We start from the raw sequence: 18,874 nt of genomic DNA on the forward strand, positions 1-18,874 counted from the left end.
TGTGATAATAGCATTTTTGCTACTATTTTTTCTTTTTCCCTCTTTTTGATACTTTGCTGCCTTGCCAGCATCTTAGGAAGAACTGGATAAAATGAGTGTAGTTTGTTTGGCTCACTTGAGCTGGGACTTGCCTGAAGTGTATTCCAATTGCAAATGCTTTTACCAAAGACAGTCCTTGGCTGTGTCTGAATCTGGCTTGTCATTAATTCGGAGCAAACTGCCCCATAGTGGGTGCTGAGCGTGTGTTTCAACGTTTCCTTTGGAGGCAGGTGGTTTTCCTCCTCCCAGTGGTGACTGCCTGTGTAGCCCTGCTCTAATTTATGGTCAGCCAGTATTGAGGAGGTCCAGGGGATAATTACAAGAAAATGTACAAGTCTTGGTATAATGTTCCTCCCGTTGGACAGGTTTAAGTGTTTCAGGGTTTTGATGTCTGACTCCACAGTGTGTTTTCAGTCAGAGCGTGACATCTGGTTTTCCTCCTTGTGTGTGAGGATGGCTGAGAGCTAAACAAAAATGGGTCTGGAGTTTGAGGCACAGTCTAAACACAGATAAACTGTTTTTGTATTTGACCTCACTTTTTATAAAGAAACATCTTGTTCAACTTCTGTACTTTGTCCAAGGCTAATGTCTTTTAAAAAAGAAGTTTTAACAGTTCTTTTGTTTTATTGTGTATGTTTGTTACTGTAGATCTTAAGTCAGTATTCATCTGTTGCTGTTCATGGTCAAATTCATTAAATGCTGCTGGCTGTATTTATGCAAATCTTCTATCATAGCTCATTATTTTAAGTAATTTTGCTTGGGTTTTGATTAGTATTGTGTGGGAGATGCTGTGCATTATGTAACTGTTAAACTGCTTACCCTTGTTTGCCCAAATGGTGTTGGTTTCTAAGCAGTCGTATTTAGTCCATCCTAATGTGTAACATCTCATCTGGACAGTCATTCACTTTTAATTGAGCTTAAAACAAAAGAATAGCCCTGACAAAAAAAGAGAACTGAACTGCAAGCTGCTGCTACTGGGTTTTTATAGGTTGTTTTCATCAGTTAAGATTTTCCTAGCTTTTAGTCATAAGTGTAATAGAGCTAGATGGAGTTTGACCCATTTGAGATGAGTAATTAATAAAATGCAAACTTGCACCATGCAAATTACACAAGAGGGTTAACTGTAGTGGCTAAGAGCGCAGAAATGCTTCAAGAGATAAACATTAAAATAAAAATAAAGACAGCAGAAAGGGAAAATATTTACTATTCTCAAATATCTGTTAATTCTGTAATGAGTTTCCAGCTTTTGCAGACACATCCGTTTACATTAAGTTGTAGACCTAAAGTTCATTGTCAGTCTTGTATTTCAGATGTCTCCAAAGATCAGAAACCTCCCAGATGTTTTCATTCTTAGTGCATGGAGCATTAGCAAAATTGGACATGCTCTTGCATTAAAGCTGCATATAAATTTTTTTGCTTATGAAAAGTCAGCAGTTGGGTTGGAAGTGTGAATAGAATATTGAAAAGAAAGCTGAAGCAAAATCAGCGTAATTTTTCTGAATCCCATAAATACCTAATAAAGTAGATTTAAGATGCTTTGAAATGAGATACTAATCCATAAAGCAGAATGAAAACAATTTTTTATTAATTTTATGTAAATGAAACCCATCTGAATTCACTCAATGAACAGACTTCTGAATGTGTTCAGAAGTTATTCTTACTTTCTTGCTTTTTTTTGATTAAGAGAACTGTGTTTCTTTCACTGTGTTTCTTTGTGAGAGCTGATATCTCCTGGATTTTAACTCATTCCCCACTTATAAAAGTTTTAGGTAGTGAGGCAGGTCATACCTAAAAATCTGCAGTAAGGAGTATTTTTGGTGATCTGGACTGTCAAAACTGAAGAAAATCTTAGAAGTCACTTAACATGCTAGATTGAAAATATTTTCATTGGAACTGTGTGACTGCTTACAGATTTTTTTTCTCATGCGCCATTACTGCTGTAGTTTATAAATTGTGTTGTGGTGTGCATGGGAGTGATTTGGTCTTCAATGGATTTGTGCCAGTCTGAGCTGGATGATTCTTCTCTTGAGACAGCAGCCTCATCCCTGGTGCTGGTGGGAGCAGAGGAGCAGCTCCCCTCGGGAGAGCAGAGGCAGTCTTTGTGTGTTTGGAGCAGCCCTGAGGATGGGAGGATGATGCAGACAGAGCCTCCCAACCCGGCTTGTATCTGTTTGGTGAGAAGGGTTTCTGAGTTTCTGCATTCTGTGGCTGCTGCAGTCTGGGTCCAGTTCCTGCTGTCAGCACTGCACACAGCCAGCTGGTGTTCTTCAAGGAAATCAGCATTTCCTATGTAAAACCCCCACCTCATAGAGCAGCTTGCAGAAAATTATTTCAGTGCTCTTTTGCTGGGAATACAGAGTGTTTTCTCCTTTTTGCTGCTCTCTTTGGGACTGAATCATTGCCTTGTTAAAGAACTGTCCTAACAACCAAAGGAAACTGTGTTTGTTTGTTAAATTCCTTGCTTCAGTGTGTTTGGGCTAATGCAGAAAATGCTTCTATGTTTGTGGCTTCACAATAATCTTTCCATTCTTTGTTATATTACATAGATACTACTGCAAAGCTTCCAGATTCAGTGTTGATCTGATTTCTTTGTTCCATTGACAGGGTCAGGGTTCTTAATTTTATTAAAATTAATTTGAGGAGATGACAGTGGAGCTTACTGTTAGTTCCCATCAAACTACAGAAGCCCAGCTTCAAGCTTTTTGCATTTAATATAGTGATCTGTGGAGGGCTATTCTGAATTATTGAGAAAGAAGAGCAAATAGCTGAAGGTAGAGTAAGTTTGGTAAGGTAAGAGAAGAAAGTCAGTAAATGTCCACCTTGGAAAATAAAGCTAGGATTTGTGAAAGGTTTTACTTCTATACTCCTGAAGTGCTGAATTAATAGATTCTGCATTTACTTGAGATCCCTTTCTTTCAGAAAGAGGTACTTCTGCTTATTGTGTTCATCTGAAAAGTTGCTTTTACAATAGAGAAACCAGCCTGCCTTTCTTTTTGGAGCAGCCTGTGAGAGGCAGCTGCAGGGGGGAAGGAGAGTGGTTCTTCATTCACCTTGCAAGTCTTGCTGAAGGCTGAAGCTGGCACCTTGGGCTCCCTTTTTCCGTGTAAACACAAAAGCAGTTTTATTTGAAAATCCATAGACCTGAACAAAATGAATTGGAGGTGGGAACACTGATTTGCTTGGTGTAATTACGTAAGGTTTCAGCCAGCACAGATGCCAGCACCATCCCAGCAAAAATCTGTGGTGTAGACTGGTTTAAATCAGCATCTGGCCTGTTTGCAGGGAGGGCTTGATGGTTTAATGAAGTGGAGCTCTATATTGTTCCTTGTTTGAGCCAAAGGAAAAACAACTTCTGGACACAGCGAATAATTACATTGAGGGAGTGTAATGTATCCTGTCATAAAAGTGGTATTTGAGAACTTCTTTGTTTCTTCCCAATTTGTGTGAGCTGTTTGGTGTTTTCCTGTGCACCCAAAAAGAAGAATGTTCTTAAAAATTGAAGCAAAGGGAAAAAAAAAAACCAACAACAACAACAAAAAAAAAAAAAAAAAAAAAAAAAAAAAAAAAAAACAAAAAAAACCCAAAACAAACAAAAAAACCCAAAAACAAAAACAAAAAACCCCAAAGAAAACCCCAAAACAAACAAAAACCACCAACCTGGTTCTTTTAGGTCACCTTTTACAACTGACTTCATGTAGTAAAAGGGTGATCTCATAAGGTTTTGACTTTTTTTTTTTCTCCTTATTTATCAGAACTTAATATATTTTTTTCTTCAGTATATTGAGTTACTCTACAAGTATGTCCAGAAGATACTCAGCACACTGTCTAAACTGATCAACTGGAATTGTTTGAAGTTTTGTGGGTTTTAATTTCTTGTCTGCTTGTGCTTTTTGGACATAAAGGCATGCACCTGCACTTCATAGTCACTGTGTTGCTATTTCTCTGTCAGAGGAGGCGCTCTGTGATTCAGCTTGTCTTCTGTGAGGAATCTAAAATAACAAGTTGACTTGAAAACAGAGTCAAAGAAGTAATTGGGAAAAAATGTAATAAGCTTCAGGCTGCTGTGGCTGGATGGTGATGCTGTATCATCAGTAAATCACGGAATCACAGAGTGGTCTGAGTTGGAAGTGACCTTAAAGCTCATGTTATTCAAATCCCCTGCCATGGGTAGGGACACCTTCCACTATCCCTGTTGCTCCAAGCCCCTTGGCCACTTCAGGGATCCAGGGGCAGCCACAGCTTCTCTGGGCAATCTGTGCCAGGGCCTCCCCACCCTCACAGGGAACAATTTATTCTTAATGCTTAATCTAAACCTACTCCCTTTCAATGTGCAGCCATTTCCCCTTGTCCTGCCACTGCGGTTCCTGATGTGAGCAATTTGGATGGGTCTGGTGTCTCTGACCTCCAGCTCTGCTCCCACTATGGTAGCTACCATGGTGGGTAGAATTTAGGTCAGATCAAGTAAAAAACAGTAAAAAACCCCCAGTGCTGGATTTCCTCACTGTACTTGGTGTTGACAGAGCTGTCAAGAAAGAGAAATTGTGTTTCTCTATTGAGCCTTTCTATATTCTTTACTTCATAATAACCCGAGGCCTTGTGTTTGGAGGTGGTGAGCTCATATCTCAGAGGCTCTCGAAGCTGCAGATACTCAGCCTCTCTAAGAATTATGTCTGTGAATATCTGTTTTTTAAGGGGCACAGAAGATAATTGCAGCTAAAAAAATTGATCTTGTGATGCCTATGAAAGCTTTCCTGTAACATGGGATGTCCTGAGCTATTTTGTTTCCTGAGTAGTATCTCAGTACTTGCTTAGATTGTTTTTGCAGCCAGCTGCTTTCCAACTGGAGCTGCAATCTCCTTTCCCAGTCTTAATATCATTAAAACAGATGATGTCTTGTTTTCATGCCCCATCCCAAATGTGGGATGGGATTTGTCTGCAGTGGGAACTGCTTTGTTTACGGCCTTACAAACCAGGGCAGGGAAAGAAAGCATTTACAGTTACATATACCCAGCCCAGACTGTTCATGGATTTGATGGGGAGCATCACCTACTCCAACCAAACTAACTTCTGCTCCAGTAGAAATTATTCTCAAGCACTGGAGTATTGACACAGCCACTTTTGGTGGTCCTTGGTGGCACAGTCTGTTGGTGGCAGTGGGCAGATGGCGTGGGCAGTGTGCTCTTGCCTTTTCTGTTCTGAAAACCCTGTTCAACTCTCCCATGTTTCTAACTACAAAACATTAATTCCTAAAAAACCTCTACTGTTTCTAGAGAGACGCAGCTTATTAAGAAAGTAATTAAAAACCTTATTTTGGGAATTGAGGGAAAAGCTTTGACCAAATGGAATAGATAAATCTAGTGTCTAGTGTACTCATATAGGAGGTGCTTTGGCAAAGTAGAGAAATCTTTTTCCTTAAAATTCCCAAAAAGTCTTCCTTTCTTCCTTGCAAAGTCACCTTTAGTAAAATCAAATTAACTTTGTATTCTCCTGTATATATGAATTTTTCACTTACTGTATTCTCCTGTATATAGACATCTTTCACTTACTTTTTCACAGATATGGGGCACCTGGTATGATCCAGCTCCTTTTTTTTTCCCATTATAAAGGGGTATGGACATCTGTCAGGAATGGTGGAGGGGAAGCAGCAGGAAATGTGATTGCCTTTTCAGCACATTCCTCAGTGTGACACAGTTTTATAATGTAGAGGTGGGAGTGAAGTGCTCTGCAGGCTGTTCAAACCAGTACTGTGGAACCTGAGCTTTATGAGAGAGCTTTCTGTGTTCCTGATTGCTCCTGAGCTTTCATGCAGCATAAATATGGATTGCTATGGAAAAGGATAGTGCTGTCCTCTCCTCGGTCCCAGCCATGCGATAGCCCCTCATTCATGCAGCCACCTGATCTGCTGAATAGATCACTTGAGCTCTTGGAAAAAACCCATGTTCAGTGCTGGAGTCCTCAGGAGGAGATAGTAGGAGTAAGGCTGGCAAATTTAAGTAGAAGTTTCAGCTATGCCTTGATAGAGCAAGGTGTGTATGAAGGTATTTCAGTGAAGAATGTACTAACTAATAAAACACTGGCTAATTGGGGAACAGGTATTAACTAATTTTTGGGTTGATGTGTCTAGTTTTGAATTTAATCCTGTTGTGCAGCTTGTGAGTTTTTCTTTCCTAGGCTCTGGGTGGTTTTGTTAGCTGAGAGAGTAGCAATATGATAAATAAGAAGTGTCGGTCAAGTGATGTAACAAGTTTGTATTTAATCAGTTTTGCATTTTCTAAAGCAGCACTTTGTTGAGTTTGACACGCTGGGTAACTATTCTGGGCTAAGGGAGGAAATGCTGTGTACGTTTGTCTGTTTGTCCTTTATCTACCTGCCTCACCCTTTCCCTCTATTATGCTCTCTACACAAAGCTTTTTCTGCCTTCCCCATCCAAAGTTTCAGATTGCAGTGAGAGTGTTCATGGATGTTTTGGTGTGAATTTGTTGCTTGGATCTACGTCTTTTACTTCAGCAGATGGACCACTTGTGTGGCCACTAGTTTTTTTTATAAATATTGGTTTATTTTTACCAGTCTCTCGTGGCCTCAGCAGGTCATGACTGGGTTTAACTGAGTAAATTGGGATTAGAATAGGTGTGGCATTTAATGATTAACTTTCTGGTTACTCAGGTCCAGTAGGAAGCCTGTAATGAGTCTGTTTTCATTTTGTTTACAGGAATAATTATTTGCTTAGTCTCATCCTTCATATTCGGCAATCTGAAGAAAAGGTCTGAGCCAGCATGAAGACAGAATCCCCTCTTCATTAGAGAAAAAGTGAGTTGGAATTGGGTTGAAACCTGAATTTGTAGCATGAAAATACTGTCATAGCCTGCCAACACATACACCTTGTGCTCACTTTCAAGTGGCATTTTCACTTTGTAACACTACTGGTATGGGTGATGTCCAGTCTTGGTTAAGCACATTTCTAAAATTTTCCAATTCTAAGTATTTTATGTAAATTCCAACACCCTCCTTTTGTGAAAGAACTGCTTACTCACTGTGTAACTGCCCACCTGATACACTCCGTCCTTCCAGATCCTGTGAGGTCTGTTACAGGACCTAGACTTTGTGTTCCTTTTCTTGTACTGCTGTATTTATGCTGAGTTTTATTTTAATAATTTAATATTTATAACGTGTTTCTGTAGCTGTATTGGTCATTTTCCTAGTATTCTCAGTGCTTAATGGGTATTTTGAATTTGTTTGTGGAAGTCTCTGTGCAAATTTGAAGAGTTTCAGAAATGCAGGACTGAGGTTTTTTTCTCATTTTTGCACTAGTAAATCCCAAAATCTGCGTGTAAAATGCCGGTAGGTCAAGTCTTACTCTTTTCATAGTGATTTTACTCCTCTTAGATGTTGTAATAATATCAAATAAAAAAGACTGCCCATTAGGCCAGCCTGATTTTTGTATCCACGGGGTTAAATCTCATTCATTTGTTGTTTTGAACAGCTCCTTTGCTGGCACTGTGTACTGATGGTGTGTTCTGACTCCTCAGCTTTCTGCTCGCCGCAGTTCATTTCAAGGAGTGCACGATGACAGAGCGTGGAATTAAATGGGCCTGTGAGTATTGTACATATGAGAATTGGCCTTCTGCAATCAAGTGCACCATGTGTCGTGCCCAGAGACCCAGTGGAACAATTATTACAGAAGATCCTTTCAAAAGTGGCTCCAGTGATATCGGGAGGGACTGGGATCCTACGAGCACTGAAGGAGGGAGCAGTCCTTTGATTTGCCCGGATTCCAGTGCAAGACCAAGGGTTAAATCATCCTACAGTATGGAAAGTGCAAATAAATGGTCGTGCCACATGTGCACGTACTTGAACTGGCCAAGAGCTATAAGGTGTACGCAGTGCTTGTCTCAGCGCAGGACCAGGAGTCCCACGGAGTCCCCTCAGTCCTCAGGCTCTGGGTCCAGGCCGGTCCCTCTTTCTGTGGATCCGTGTGAGGAATACAATGACAGAAATAAACTGAACACAAGGGCTCAGCACTGGACTTGTTCTGTTTGTACATATGAAAACTGGGCCAAGGCCAGGAAATGTGTTGTGTGTGACCACCCCAGACCCAACAACATTGAAGCAATAGAACTGGCAGACACAGAAGAGGCTTCTTCCATCATAAACGAGCAAGACAGGGCTCGGTGGAGAGGCAGCTCTAGTAGTGGTAATAGCCAAAGAAGATCTCCACCAACAACCAAACGTGAATCTGATGTAAAAATGGACTTCCAAAGAATTGAATTGGCTGGAGCTGTTGGCAGCAAGGAGGAGCTCGAAGTTGACTTCAAAAAACTAAAGCAAATAAAAAATAGAATGAAAAAGACTGACTGGCTGTTCCTAAATGCTTGTGTGGGTAAGTTGTTTACTGCTACCTTCTGCTCTTGTGCTGCTGGTTAAATATTTTGGGAGAATGAAGAATTAAAACAGAAACTTGGCATTTGGTTTCAAACCAGCTTTTTTTATCTCTGCATTTCCATTTAAAAAAGTAAGCCAAATGTAGAGGTTCCTGAAATAGCACTCGCTGAGAGAGGCTGTGAAGTTCATCCATAATCTGAACAGGGTTAGACGTGTCTCTCAAGTGTACTTGGACTTTTTTGACCTTTTGTAGAAATGGATATTCTTGTAACCAAATGCTGTTGTTCTATGTAATTGTCAAAAGGTGGAAAAATTATAAGCCAATCTACAGAACACGAGTCCATATAGTACTGGAAAAAATGCCATTAATGGATAATTAAAATTACTTTTCTTTTTGCTATGGCAAGACATGCTCTGTAGAGTCAGCAGCTGCAGCTTGGGAGTATTTGTAAACAGTGTAGAGCTTGCAACAGTACAAGATGCTCTGTCAGATGTTAAAAATAACACCAAAATATGTAGCTCCAAGAAACTGCATGTGTAATACTGACCTTGAAAGTAATAATGTTGTATTAATACACATACTGTGTTGTAAATGTTTACAGGCTTTCTGAAAGTATTTTTGAAGTCAGCTGCTTCAAAAGACATTCAAATACCAATTCTGTTTTGTATTTTAGTGCTTTCCTAAGGAAATGCTGGATAATTCTCGCAGTGCTGTTAAAGAACAGAGCCATGTGAGAGCAGGGTTTTCTTCAGTTATTGACCTTGTGAGTTAACTCCTGTGCTGTAGCTTCCCAGAAGCAGATATCGCGTGCCCCAGCATACGAGCAGGTTCAACACTTGAAATATGCAACTATTTTTAGAGTAAAACACTTCATTTGAAACTCTGGCTCCACTAGTATGTCTCATGCTGTTTCTTAATGTTTCACAAAGTCACTTCATGGTTGTTGTAATCAAAAAGCTAATTAGTGGAGCTGCTTTGTTTAACATATTTGATCAGGTGTAAATGTTTTTTGTGGGTATGCTGTGTTTGGTTTCTCTGAGCTAATAAATATTCTAGTTTATTTTTGTGTTGTGTGAGTAGTTAGACATGCACACTTTCTTTTGGAAAGAGATGCCTCAGTATTTCCTGATACCTCCAGTTCCTTACAACCTTTATTCCTTCTGAAATGAAGCAGGTGAAATCCTGTGTGGTGTTTTTTAAGTTATTGAGTGCCAAGGGTCAGTTGTTGGAGCTTGTTCCTATGCCTTACAAGGGTATTTATCTTGCATTCTGATAACAATTGTATTAAATATTAGGCTATTTTTTCCCTTTGGGTTTTCAAAACTGATATTTTTTTAAAGTATTCTAATGTCACTTAAAATATTTCACACTTTCTGATTTAACCTGTGTGGGAAGGGTTGTATTTATATTTAAGAATGTGGGTTTACAAGTATTTAATGTTGCTTGTGACTATATAGTTGTGCATAAATCCCAAAGCCATGTTCATGGAAGTTTTGTAATGCAATAATGATTTGGTCTGAAGGGGTCTTGGTGAGAAAAGCAGAATGCAGGTGGAGTTGTGTGCTGATTTTTACTGCTGCCTGCCAAAAGCATTCATGGATTTCTTTCTCCAACTTAAGCACCTCCTGTACCCCTAGGGGAGAGTGATGATGGGGGCACAGGAACCAGCAAACAAAGCTGGTAATTATCTGTCCTTCATCTCAGAATTTCATTTTGCTATTGCAGATATCATTTTTTCCCCTAAATACTCCTTGTAACAGGAGTAACCTTAGGAAGATTGATGGAGGTTGGATGGATTCTCTTGTGCTTGTCTCTGGTTGTTGTGCAGTGTATCTGTGCTACAAAAGTACACCAGTTCAGCCAGTAATCATTAGAGCAATAAGCTGAATTTCTGCTTGTGATCTTAGTTTGACATACTTAAACCAGTTTAACTTCAATTGAATAATTGCCCAAAGCATCTGTTTTTACCATTGAAATCAAGTGGGTCGCTGTTACTGAGTTCTGTTTGTTTGCCAGCTGGAACTCTTGGGAAGTTTTAGCTGAGCTGAACACTTGTCAGTCCTAAGCCAAGCAAAATTATAAAATAGGACAAGTTCGTTTTAAATTCCAAGTAATTTGTGAACATTGATGACCAAGAGTTTGTGTGTTACCCTGCTCCATCTGACAGATGGTGCCTAACAAGGATTTGGGGGCTTCAGACTGAAACCTCCAAGTTTAAGATCAGTCAGTTGTGGAGGGTCCATTTGCTTTGAATCCATCTTTCCTTGGAGAGATGTTAACATTTTAACTTTTACAGTTAGCCCTGAAGTTAAAAATAACGATTAAAGGAGTAGGAGGAATTCTTGGCAGAGTGGTTATTTTCTTTTCTCTTAGAAGATATTATCTGTCAGAAGGTACCAAGGAAAATGTCTGGTACTTTAGGACAGCTGTTTGGTTGAACTCCCTCTTCACATCTCAACTCCAGTACAAAATTCTTTTTACTAGTTTTTAAATTTAATGTCAAGTTTCATTAACAAACATGTATCAGACTACTCTTTTCCATATCTGTTCTTTTTAGCTGAAACATGGAGAGATGTGTATAAAGTAGATTTAAGAAGGTGTGTGCGTTTGTATTTTTCTGTGTGTTTGTATTTTTTTGTTTTGTTGGAGGCATCCATTAATACTTTTTCCCCCTCGGTAAGTAAACGTGTCATCAAGGCTTCTATTCCTTGCAAATTCAGGCTGGACAAAATGTGATGAGTGCAGCTCTTGCCTTTCAGCATGAATAGTTTCCTTGATGGAGGGTATTCCTTCCAGATCAGAAAGATTAGTGGTATTCCCCCATTCAAACTCTGCCAGCAAATGTACTTGAATGTTGCTTTTTTTTAATTGACTTGTTTTTTTTCAAAGTGAGTGTTGGGTGATTCTTTCTCAGAAAGATGAGATTTTAAACTGATTCATGTGGTCAAAATTTATTAACATCCTAGCAGAAACTGGAGTCACTGTGGCTTACTGGCTTCCTCCAGATGCCAATTTAAATTACAAAGAGGAATTACAAATGGTTTCTGCAGTGACACCAATGTTTGCTACCATAGTGGCCTAGAACAAGATTAATGTTGAGTCCAAGGTGACTCATTTCTTAGGGGAGGGAACTGATGTAGACTTAAATTAAACTTTATTACCTTTTCTCTAATTTATGGTACCTATGGCAGAGGCTGTCAGGCAGTCCTGGTGGCCTGTGGGAATTACAGAATGTGATGTGCAACAATCAGGAGTTCCTGTGGGGCCTGGTGAAGCTGGTTCCAGCTGGCTGTGGATTAAGGAGTACAAATGGATGAGGATGGCTGTGCCTGTCAAACCTCTCTGGCATCCAGAGTTTGCTTGGGTGTTACCCTGGAGCTTCCCATCTCCTGGCACTTCAGGGCTGGATTTGACCGTGATGATGGCAGAGTGTGTTTGCTGCAGGGCACTGCTGGGGATTTTTGAGTTGTGAGTGCAGCTCCTGAGCTTGAGCTGCTAGACTAAAAGTAAACTGCATTTCTTCCCCTTTTCCTTTCTCTTCCACCTGTTTGTCACCTGCTGCAAGAGTGTGTTCTTCTCTTGGTTCAGGTCAGGTGGGTATTGCTGTCATGGGCCAGAGCTCCCTGTGGGGATGGTGCACACATTCTTCTTAGCTCTGTGAAAGAAACCACTAAGAGTGTGTTTCTTAAACAAATCCAAAGTATTTAGAGCAATCTGTGATGAATCTTGTTTTGCAGTACATCCTTAAAAGGACTGTAAGTTCATTCCTAGTATTCCTATTTATGTCTGCTTAGTTTTTCCTTTGTCAATTGTTTTATCTCTCCTACAGGGTTTTTTATGCCATTAGATTTTTGAATTAGTGCCAGATATGTTACCCAGGCCTTCAGAAACCCTGTGAGCAAGGAGAGTCTCCCTGGCCAGACATCGGTATGGAGTTGGCTGGGCTGTGTCCCACGCTGCCCTGCAGCTCTGGGAAACACAGAGGGACCTCCTGCTCTGTGTCCTGCAGAGCCTCTGGCTCTTCTCTGAGTGTTTATAAAGGCAGCCTGAAGGGACTGACATGAGCAAGGTGCTTTCAGCTGGCACTGCCACCCAGAGTCATCCCAGGTGCCCCTTTCTGTCCTCCTGGCTGTTTGAAAATGAAGCTGGATTAGGGTATGTTTTTGTGGGAGGTGTGGGGGTTTTGTTTCTCTTTGCTGGTGTGGTGAGTTCAGACTGACTTCCTCATCAGATCCAGGGTACAGCTGAACCTTCATGGCTTTTTTTTTTGCTCTGCTAGGGGAGTGGGAAGTGCCTGGGTGGGAACAGGCTGGGAGGCCAGGAGAGGCCATGCGCCTCTCCTTGCTGCTGTCAGTCTGGGCTGGAACTGTTCAGGGAGGTGCAGCATGGATCACTCACTGCCAGGGGTTGCCCTGCCATGCTGGCTGTGCCTGGGGGCTCAGACAGTGCCTGTGGGGATGGCTGGGGGAGAGGAGTCCCTGGTGTGAGTGGTACAGCTCAGCCTCCTCCCTTGTTCCCCTGGGACAGTGGGAAGCATGCCTTGGCTGCTGGGCCAGGTGGCAGTGAGGTAAGATCACAACTCTCACCTGGCTGGGAGAGCTCTGTGTAATGTCATCTGTGCCTTGTACAGCTGTCCTGTCATAAATGCTTTACATTTGTGTGTGTAGATCTTTGAGACTGAGGAAAACTGCCTGATTGCTTCTTAGCAGAAAATTATAACTCCTTTTACTTTGGACTCTTGACTACTTTTCTTCAACACTGTGATATTTTATGCTACAAATAATTGAGTAAATGATCAAGTTAAAACCAGTTATTTCAATTTCCCTTAGAAGCACTGATGGTTAACTTTAATAATTAAACTTTAATGGTTTTCCACTGTCCAGCCTCCCTTTGGGGTACAATCCTGCAAGTAACAGGGGGTGTGGATGCCTTTGATAGACTGGAGAGGGAGAAGGACATCTGTAAACAGCTGTTCTTGCATCTGTGCTGCTTTGTCTTGTAATGATACATTCAAAACATACTACAGGGGTTGTATGTAGGGAGAAGAGCTCTTTGCTGGAACAAAGAATAACCAATATTCATGCTCTCATGCATTGGGTGGCTTCAGGTTTTAGGTAAATAGGTAAATGTCTTCTTGGAAGTATTTACTTTTTTTAGCTGATGCAAGGTGCTGAGCTTGAAGAATCAAAAAAACCTTAATACACAAAAGTTTCTGTCTCTGTGTCATTACCTGGAGAGTGGCTTACTGTTGATTATGTACTAATACTGACAAGGGAGGCCCTGGAAATCCAAAAAGAGAAGGAACAGAAGGGTGTGTTAAAGGCCCATAAAGGTTTTTCAGACAACCCCTCTTTTTTATAAATTGATGTGTCACATTTGCTTACAAAGCAATCTGTCCTTCAGGAGAAATTCTTCCTTGGCTGAAATTGTGAGTCACTTACTATCAATAAAACTTCATTTATGGCCACCTGATATGCCCCTGGTGAAGAGATGGAAGAGCCTGAGGGCTGACTCAGCTCCAGAAAATGCCACAGGTCCTCAGCAGTCTGTCTTAGATGAGAAGAGATTCTTAACAGGTGTCAGAATTAGGTTTTAGTGGGTCAGTTGATCAGCCTCTCACTTGCTGGCACTTAAACCAATCTTAGGATTAGTCCTTAGATGAGTAAATGAGAGCATATATGTGACAGACCACTTGCAGTGGTATCTGTGGCAGAAGAGAAGCAGCACAGGGCTCTGTCTTTGATCTGTTTTATGTTACAGCAGGAGCTGTCTCCACTTCTGACTTCTAAAATGTATAACTTGGTTGTTTGAGCAATTTGCCTTCTCTTGCCAAGCAGTTCAAGGCATTGTCCCACACAGGAGGCACAGTGACCTCCTTAAAATGAAGTATTTCCTTTTACAGTCTGCTCAGATGGAAGAGCAAAGTTATTGGAGGCATTGCTGCCTACTTGAATCCCAGAAATCCCTAATCCCAGGTTGTTCTTTGGATAGTCACAACTGCAGCAGTCTGCTGAAAGAATTTGCTTACTGCATTTGCAGCTTGTGCCAGCCTGTGCCCCACAACTATCAGAAAGATACTGTAGTAAATAAAGGCTGTGCTGTTGTATTTTCCTTGGGAATTTTTCTACCTGGCTCTGGTTCTGAAGCCACTGGAGAAGTGCAGTAAGGGAGAATGGGACTTGGTTTTCTAGAAATGCTTGTAAGCCTATCTTGCATATTTTCCGAGTTTCTATAACCACACTAAACCCTATAAATATTTACATGTTCTAAAGAATAAACTTAATAGCACCTTAAGCTGAAATAGTTTGATTTTAGCAGCTAATTCTGGCTTATTTAATATGAGGATAATACTGACATCTAATAAAGAAAGAAGTTGTAAAAATTGTAGGAGGATCAGAATGGTAAGAGTTGTAATTGGGTGGTTAATATTTTTTTAAATTTAGGCTTTTGAAATACCCTTCTTAATTTCTATCATCTAATATATACCAAGATTGCAAATGCCTGATCTGGGCTGTTTCTGAGAGGCAGGGCTTTGCTAGATGAAGAAAAAAACCTTGGCTCCTGGTGCTGTGAAAGTCTTCCAATAAGAGGAAATGCCTGAATTGCAAAATGGGAGCACAGTTGAACCTGTAAATGCAGAATTCTGACTTGCAGTTGTATTTTCTCATGACTTGGGTGCAGCACTAGGCATTCTGTCCTCTCCCCTAGAATGTCAGAGATTTTACATTGGGCAAGCAGAATTTTTTAGGGGGCGCACAAAAACTGGTGTACTTGGAGCAGGCAGCAGCAAAGGGACATTTCTGGAGTCCCCTTTAAAGGAGAGCTGTGGTTGTGTGGATCAGGAGCAGGCACTGAGTCACTGGGATGTGTTTGCATTTGTGTTGCTCTTGAAGCCAGTCAGGGCTGTGCCCTCACAAGGGTTTGAGCTCCTGGAGGCCTCTGGGTGTTCTGGGAACAATCTTAAGGCAAATGCCACTCTTCCTTTTGACATTTTACCAGTCTGGGGAATGCAGTGGGTGTCAGTGGGGAATAATCCAACTGGCACAGGACACAATTCAGTCTGCTTGTGTAAGTAATGAGGCACTTCTGTGTTGTGAAATGCTGGGAATTATAACATCAGTAAATATTTCTGTAGTATTTCTCATAAACAGTGGGGGTTTTGAGCTCCATTTAAATAGACTTAATGAATTGGAGGCTCTGGCTCATCCCACAGAAATCAAAGCCTTTGTAGGAATGTGCCTCCTATTGTCAATATAAGCATATTCAGGTCTCATTTTAGTATGGTGATACTGAATTTCAGAACTGCAGGCGTGGTGCATGTAGGCAAATTCACCTCATAGTTTTGGGGCAAGATTTGTGTTTTCTGGTTCATGTTTCTGACAGTCTGCCTGTTATCACTATATTGTGTGTTCACTGCTGCCTTGGATTGTATGGACTGGCACTGTAAGCAGGGTGGCACTTGATGGGCTGTCAGGAATTTTCCCTGTTCTTCTGAAGTGGCTACAGTGCTAGAATAGGTAAAGAGAAATGTTAACCTCTTGCTGTGGCTCAGAGGGGCCAAGGAGGCTTGTAATGCCCAAGGAATAGCAGCCTTTCAGTAGTGAGTTGGACTAGACAAACAAAAACTTCCTGATGCTTCCCCCTGCTATAAAGAGTAATTTTAACCTGTTTGGATTAAAGAACAGAGGATGACCAGATAGTATCCATGCACACAGTCACATTGCCATCTCTCCATGAGCTGTAGCTGTGCTGGTTTGTGTCATGCAGCACACCAACCCTATATCTAAGATACTACTAAATATACATTTCTTTCTTTATTTTTTTTTTAAGCCTAGAAAACATACTCTGTTTGCCTGGTTTGGATGTATTACTTGATCTTTAGCTTAAACTTCATCAGTAAAGTTTAGAAATGTACTTTTTAACTGACAGCTTATATAACAATTTTAGTAATTCTAGGACATGGGGATTTGAGGAATGTCAAGTATTGCAAGACGTGGGAATAAACTTCCAGAACTGGCAGGGCTGCATAGAGCACATGTCACTGATCTGGATCCTTTTTGCAGCTTGTAGTAGTTGGTGCTTGAAAAAGGCATTGCCAAACCTCATGTGATCACCTCAGCATCAGCCTTGGATCTCAGTTGTTGCTGAGGTTTGATGAAGAGTGGGATGATAATAAGCAGCTGAGGGTGGGGGACTGGAAGAACAATTAAAATGATGAATTTCCCAGTAGTAGGCTGTAGTAAAATGTACTGCTTGACAGGCTGGCTGGCTGGAATGTGATTTGGGTCTGATCATCTGTCACCAAAGGATCATTTTAAGGATATTTGTTTGAATTTTGAAATCAGTTGTGGATATTTGGATTCTCAGAGTGGCCACCTACCATTCTTGGGTGGTCTTTTGTGTGTTTGTCTGGAGGATGTGGTGGAGGGTGCAGATGTGGTAACAGGAGTCTCTCCCGTGTCAGTAGGAGTGGTTAAAATACAAAAAGGGGTGATGTGCCTTTTAATCTTTAACAAGTTGCTTCTCCTAAATTAATGTAAAAATTAAAAAATAAGGATGTCATAAGATAGCAGAGAACTCACTCTTCTATCAAATTTCTTCTTTCTTCTCATTCTTGGGTTTGCCAGAGCCGTGGTATAACTTGGCTTTAGGAGGGCAGGTCATGAGAAATTTGAGTTATCTGGCTACAAATACAAATCTACACACACACACAAAATACCAGTTTGGAGTATTTGGTTGGAATGGTCATTGCAACAGCCATGAGGAATTGCCTCATCAGTGGCAGAAATGTTGCTTGCATGGAAATAAAGTTCTACACTTGGCACTTCTGACTCCTACAGAGCAAGAACTAAAATTGGACAGACAAAACTCATCTGGTCTCGGATGTCGCCGAGCTTTGCGACTCCGAGATGTGTTAAAAGTCTCTGTTTCAGCCCGCGCGTTCAAAGGATGAGTCGAAGCTCTTCAGTTTTTGGTCTTGGAGTTGTTTATTAAATCTTAGCTGTAAGATTGTTTCTCGTGTCCTGTGGAGGTCTGCTCAGCAGGATGGTCCCAGGCCCTCTGCCTGCCCCCAGGGTGGTGTTACCTTTATATACTAAAAACTACGTAAGACATGTTTACAATTATTTCCCAATACTTATCACCTGTGTTAAACAGTGAGCTTCTACTCTAAACCAATCTAAAAGTGCCAACATCACCCCTCAAGATGAAGGTAGAGAAGAAGAAGAAGAAAGGCTAGACATGCCCAAGTCCCTCCATCTTGTCCCCATAACCCTTATACTAAAAATCCCAAAACCTACATTTACACCCTGTGATAAATTTATTATTACACTATTTAAGTTGCTGTGGCTTTTAGATCTTCATGCAGAGCTGGCAGTTTGCTCCACGGTTCATAATTGAACCCACTGGTGTTCTGGGCTGTGTGCCAGCGTCTCTGAGCCCCCCCGGCAGGGGTCCCGGCAACTCCAGACTCCCAGAGGGATGTCCTGAGTTCTGACAGTCTGGGAGAACACACAGGCAGGCACTCAATGAGACAGTAGTGCTGGAGAGGAACAGGAATGTCTTCCTTACAAGAGACACACATGCAGCACAAAACTACAAAGTACTCTCTGTGTGGTTTTCCTTCTGCCCTGGCCTCTTAGGACTTTGGAATGAGTGGGTAGATACTGAGTGACTAAAATTTGCAGTTGAATTGTTGTTTTTGAACTTCTCCGCTTCAGACCACTTTTGAATAATCAAACTGGTATCTGGAAGCTTACACAGCACAGCTGATAACTTTGTAGAGAAATGTCTTGGACTGATAATCCATTTTCCCCCTGTGTTTCTTTTGAAAGCTTTATAATCTCAGCATTCAAAATGATACTTTTTGGCTGAGCTAAGAATGCTTTTCTAAATCCTGGATTAACCAGCAAGCCAGTGGTTAGCGTGCTTCTCTGCTAGCAGTCATTCCAATTTGTTGTGTTTGAGTTTTTTTAATTTTGGTAGGGGATTTTTACTCATTTGGGATGAGGGGGTGGGAAGTGTTGTGTTTTTTTTCCTTTTTTTATTTAATTTCAAGTCCTGAGTGGGAGTGATTGTCCTGATTGAGTTTGATGACCTTTCCTGTTCATCAGCTTTTGTGTCTTGGTGAGCAAATGAAGTGAAGGATGGAGTTGGGTCTCAATCTCCAGCCTCCACTCAGCTGCTGGCTCTCAGGAGCTGGGAAGGAGGTTTAGCTGCAGAAAATAGGGACAGGGTTTCCTCATTTGTCATCTGTGCTCTTCTCTGCTTGAGCTGCTGCGACAAGGGCTGCTTCTCAGGAGTGAGATTCTATTTACTGCTCCAGTAAAGATGGCTTTAGGGACACTATTCTGTTTCCTCAGTTCAGCACTGCGCTGTTCTCTCGTGGACCCTGTACCTAATATAGAATATATTTGAAGGAATTTCTAAATTTAGGAGGTCTTATATTGGAACAGA

At 41.1% G+C, this 18,874-nt stretch overlaps 1 protein-coding gene across 5 annotated transcripts in view; it reads left to right on the forward strand.

The window, feature by feature from the left end:
* ZRANB1 (zinc finger RANBP2-type containing 1) overlaps positions 1–18,874 on the forward strand; it is a 45,057-nt gene that overhangs the window by 5,463 nt on the left and 20,720 nt on the right. For all 5 annotated transcript variants that reach the window (XM_084210079.1, XM_084210083.1, XM_084210080.1 and 2 more), the window contains exons 2-3: positions 6,749–6,846; positions 7,566–8,416. In XM_084210079.1, coding sequence (XP_084066205.1) covers positions 7,603–8,416 — 814 coding nt within the window. In that variant the 5' untranslated portion in view covers positions 6,749–6,846; positions 7,566–7,602. The remainder of the gene's footprint in view (positions 1–6,748; positions 6,847–7,565; positions 8,417–18,874) is intronic.

Source organism: Fringilla coelebs, assembly GCF_963513975.1.
Source record: "Fringilla coelebs genome assembly, chromosome: 8".
Taxonomy (NCBI): domain Eukaryota; kingdom Metazoa; phylum Chordata; class Aves; order Passeriformes; family Fringillidae; genus Fringilla; species Fringilla coelebs.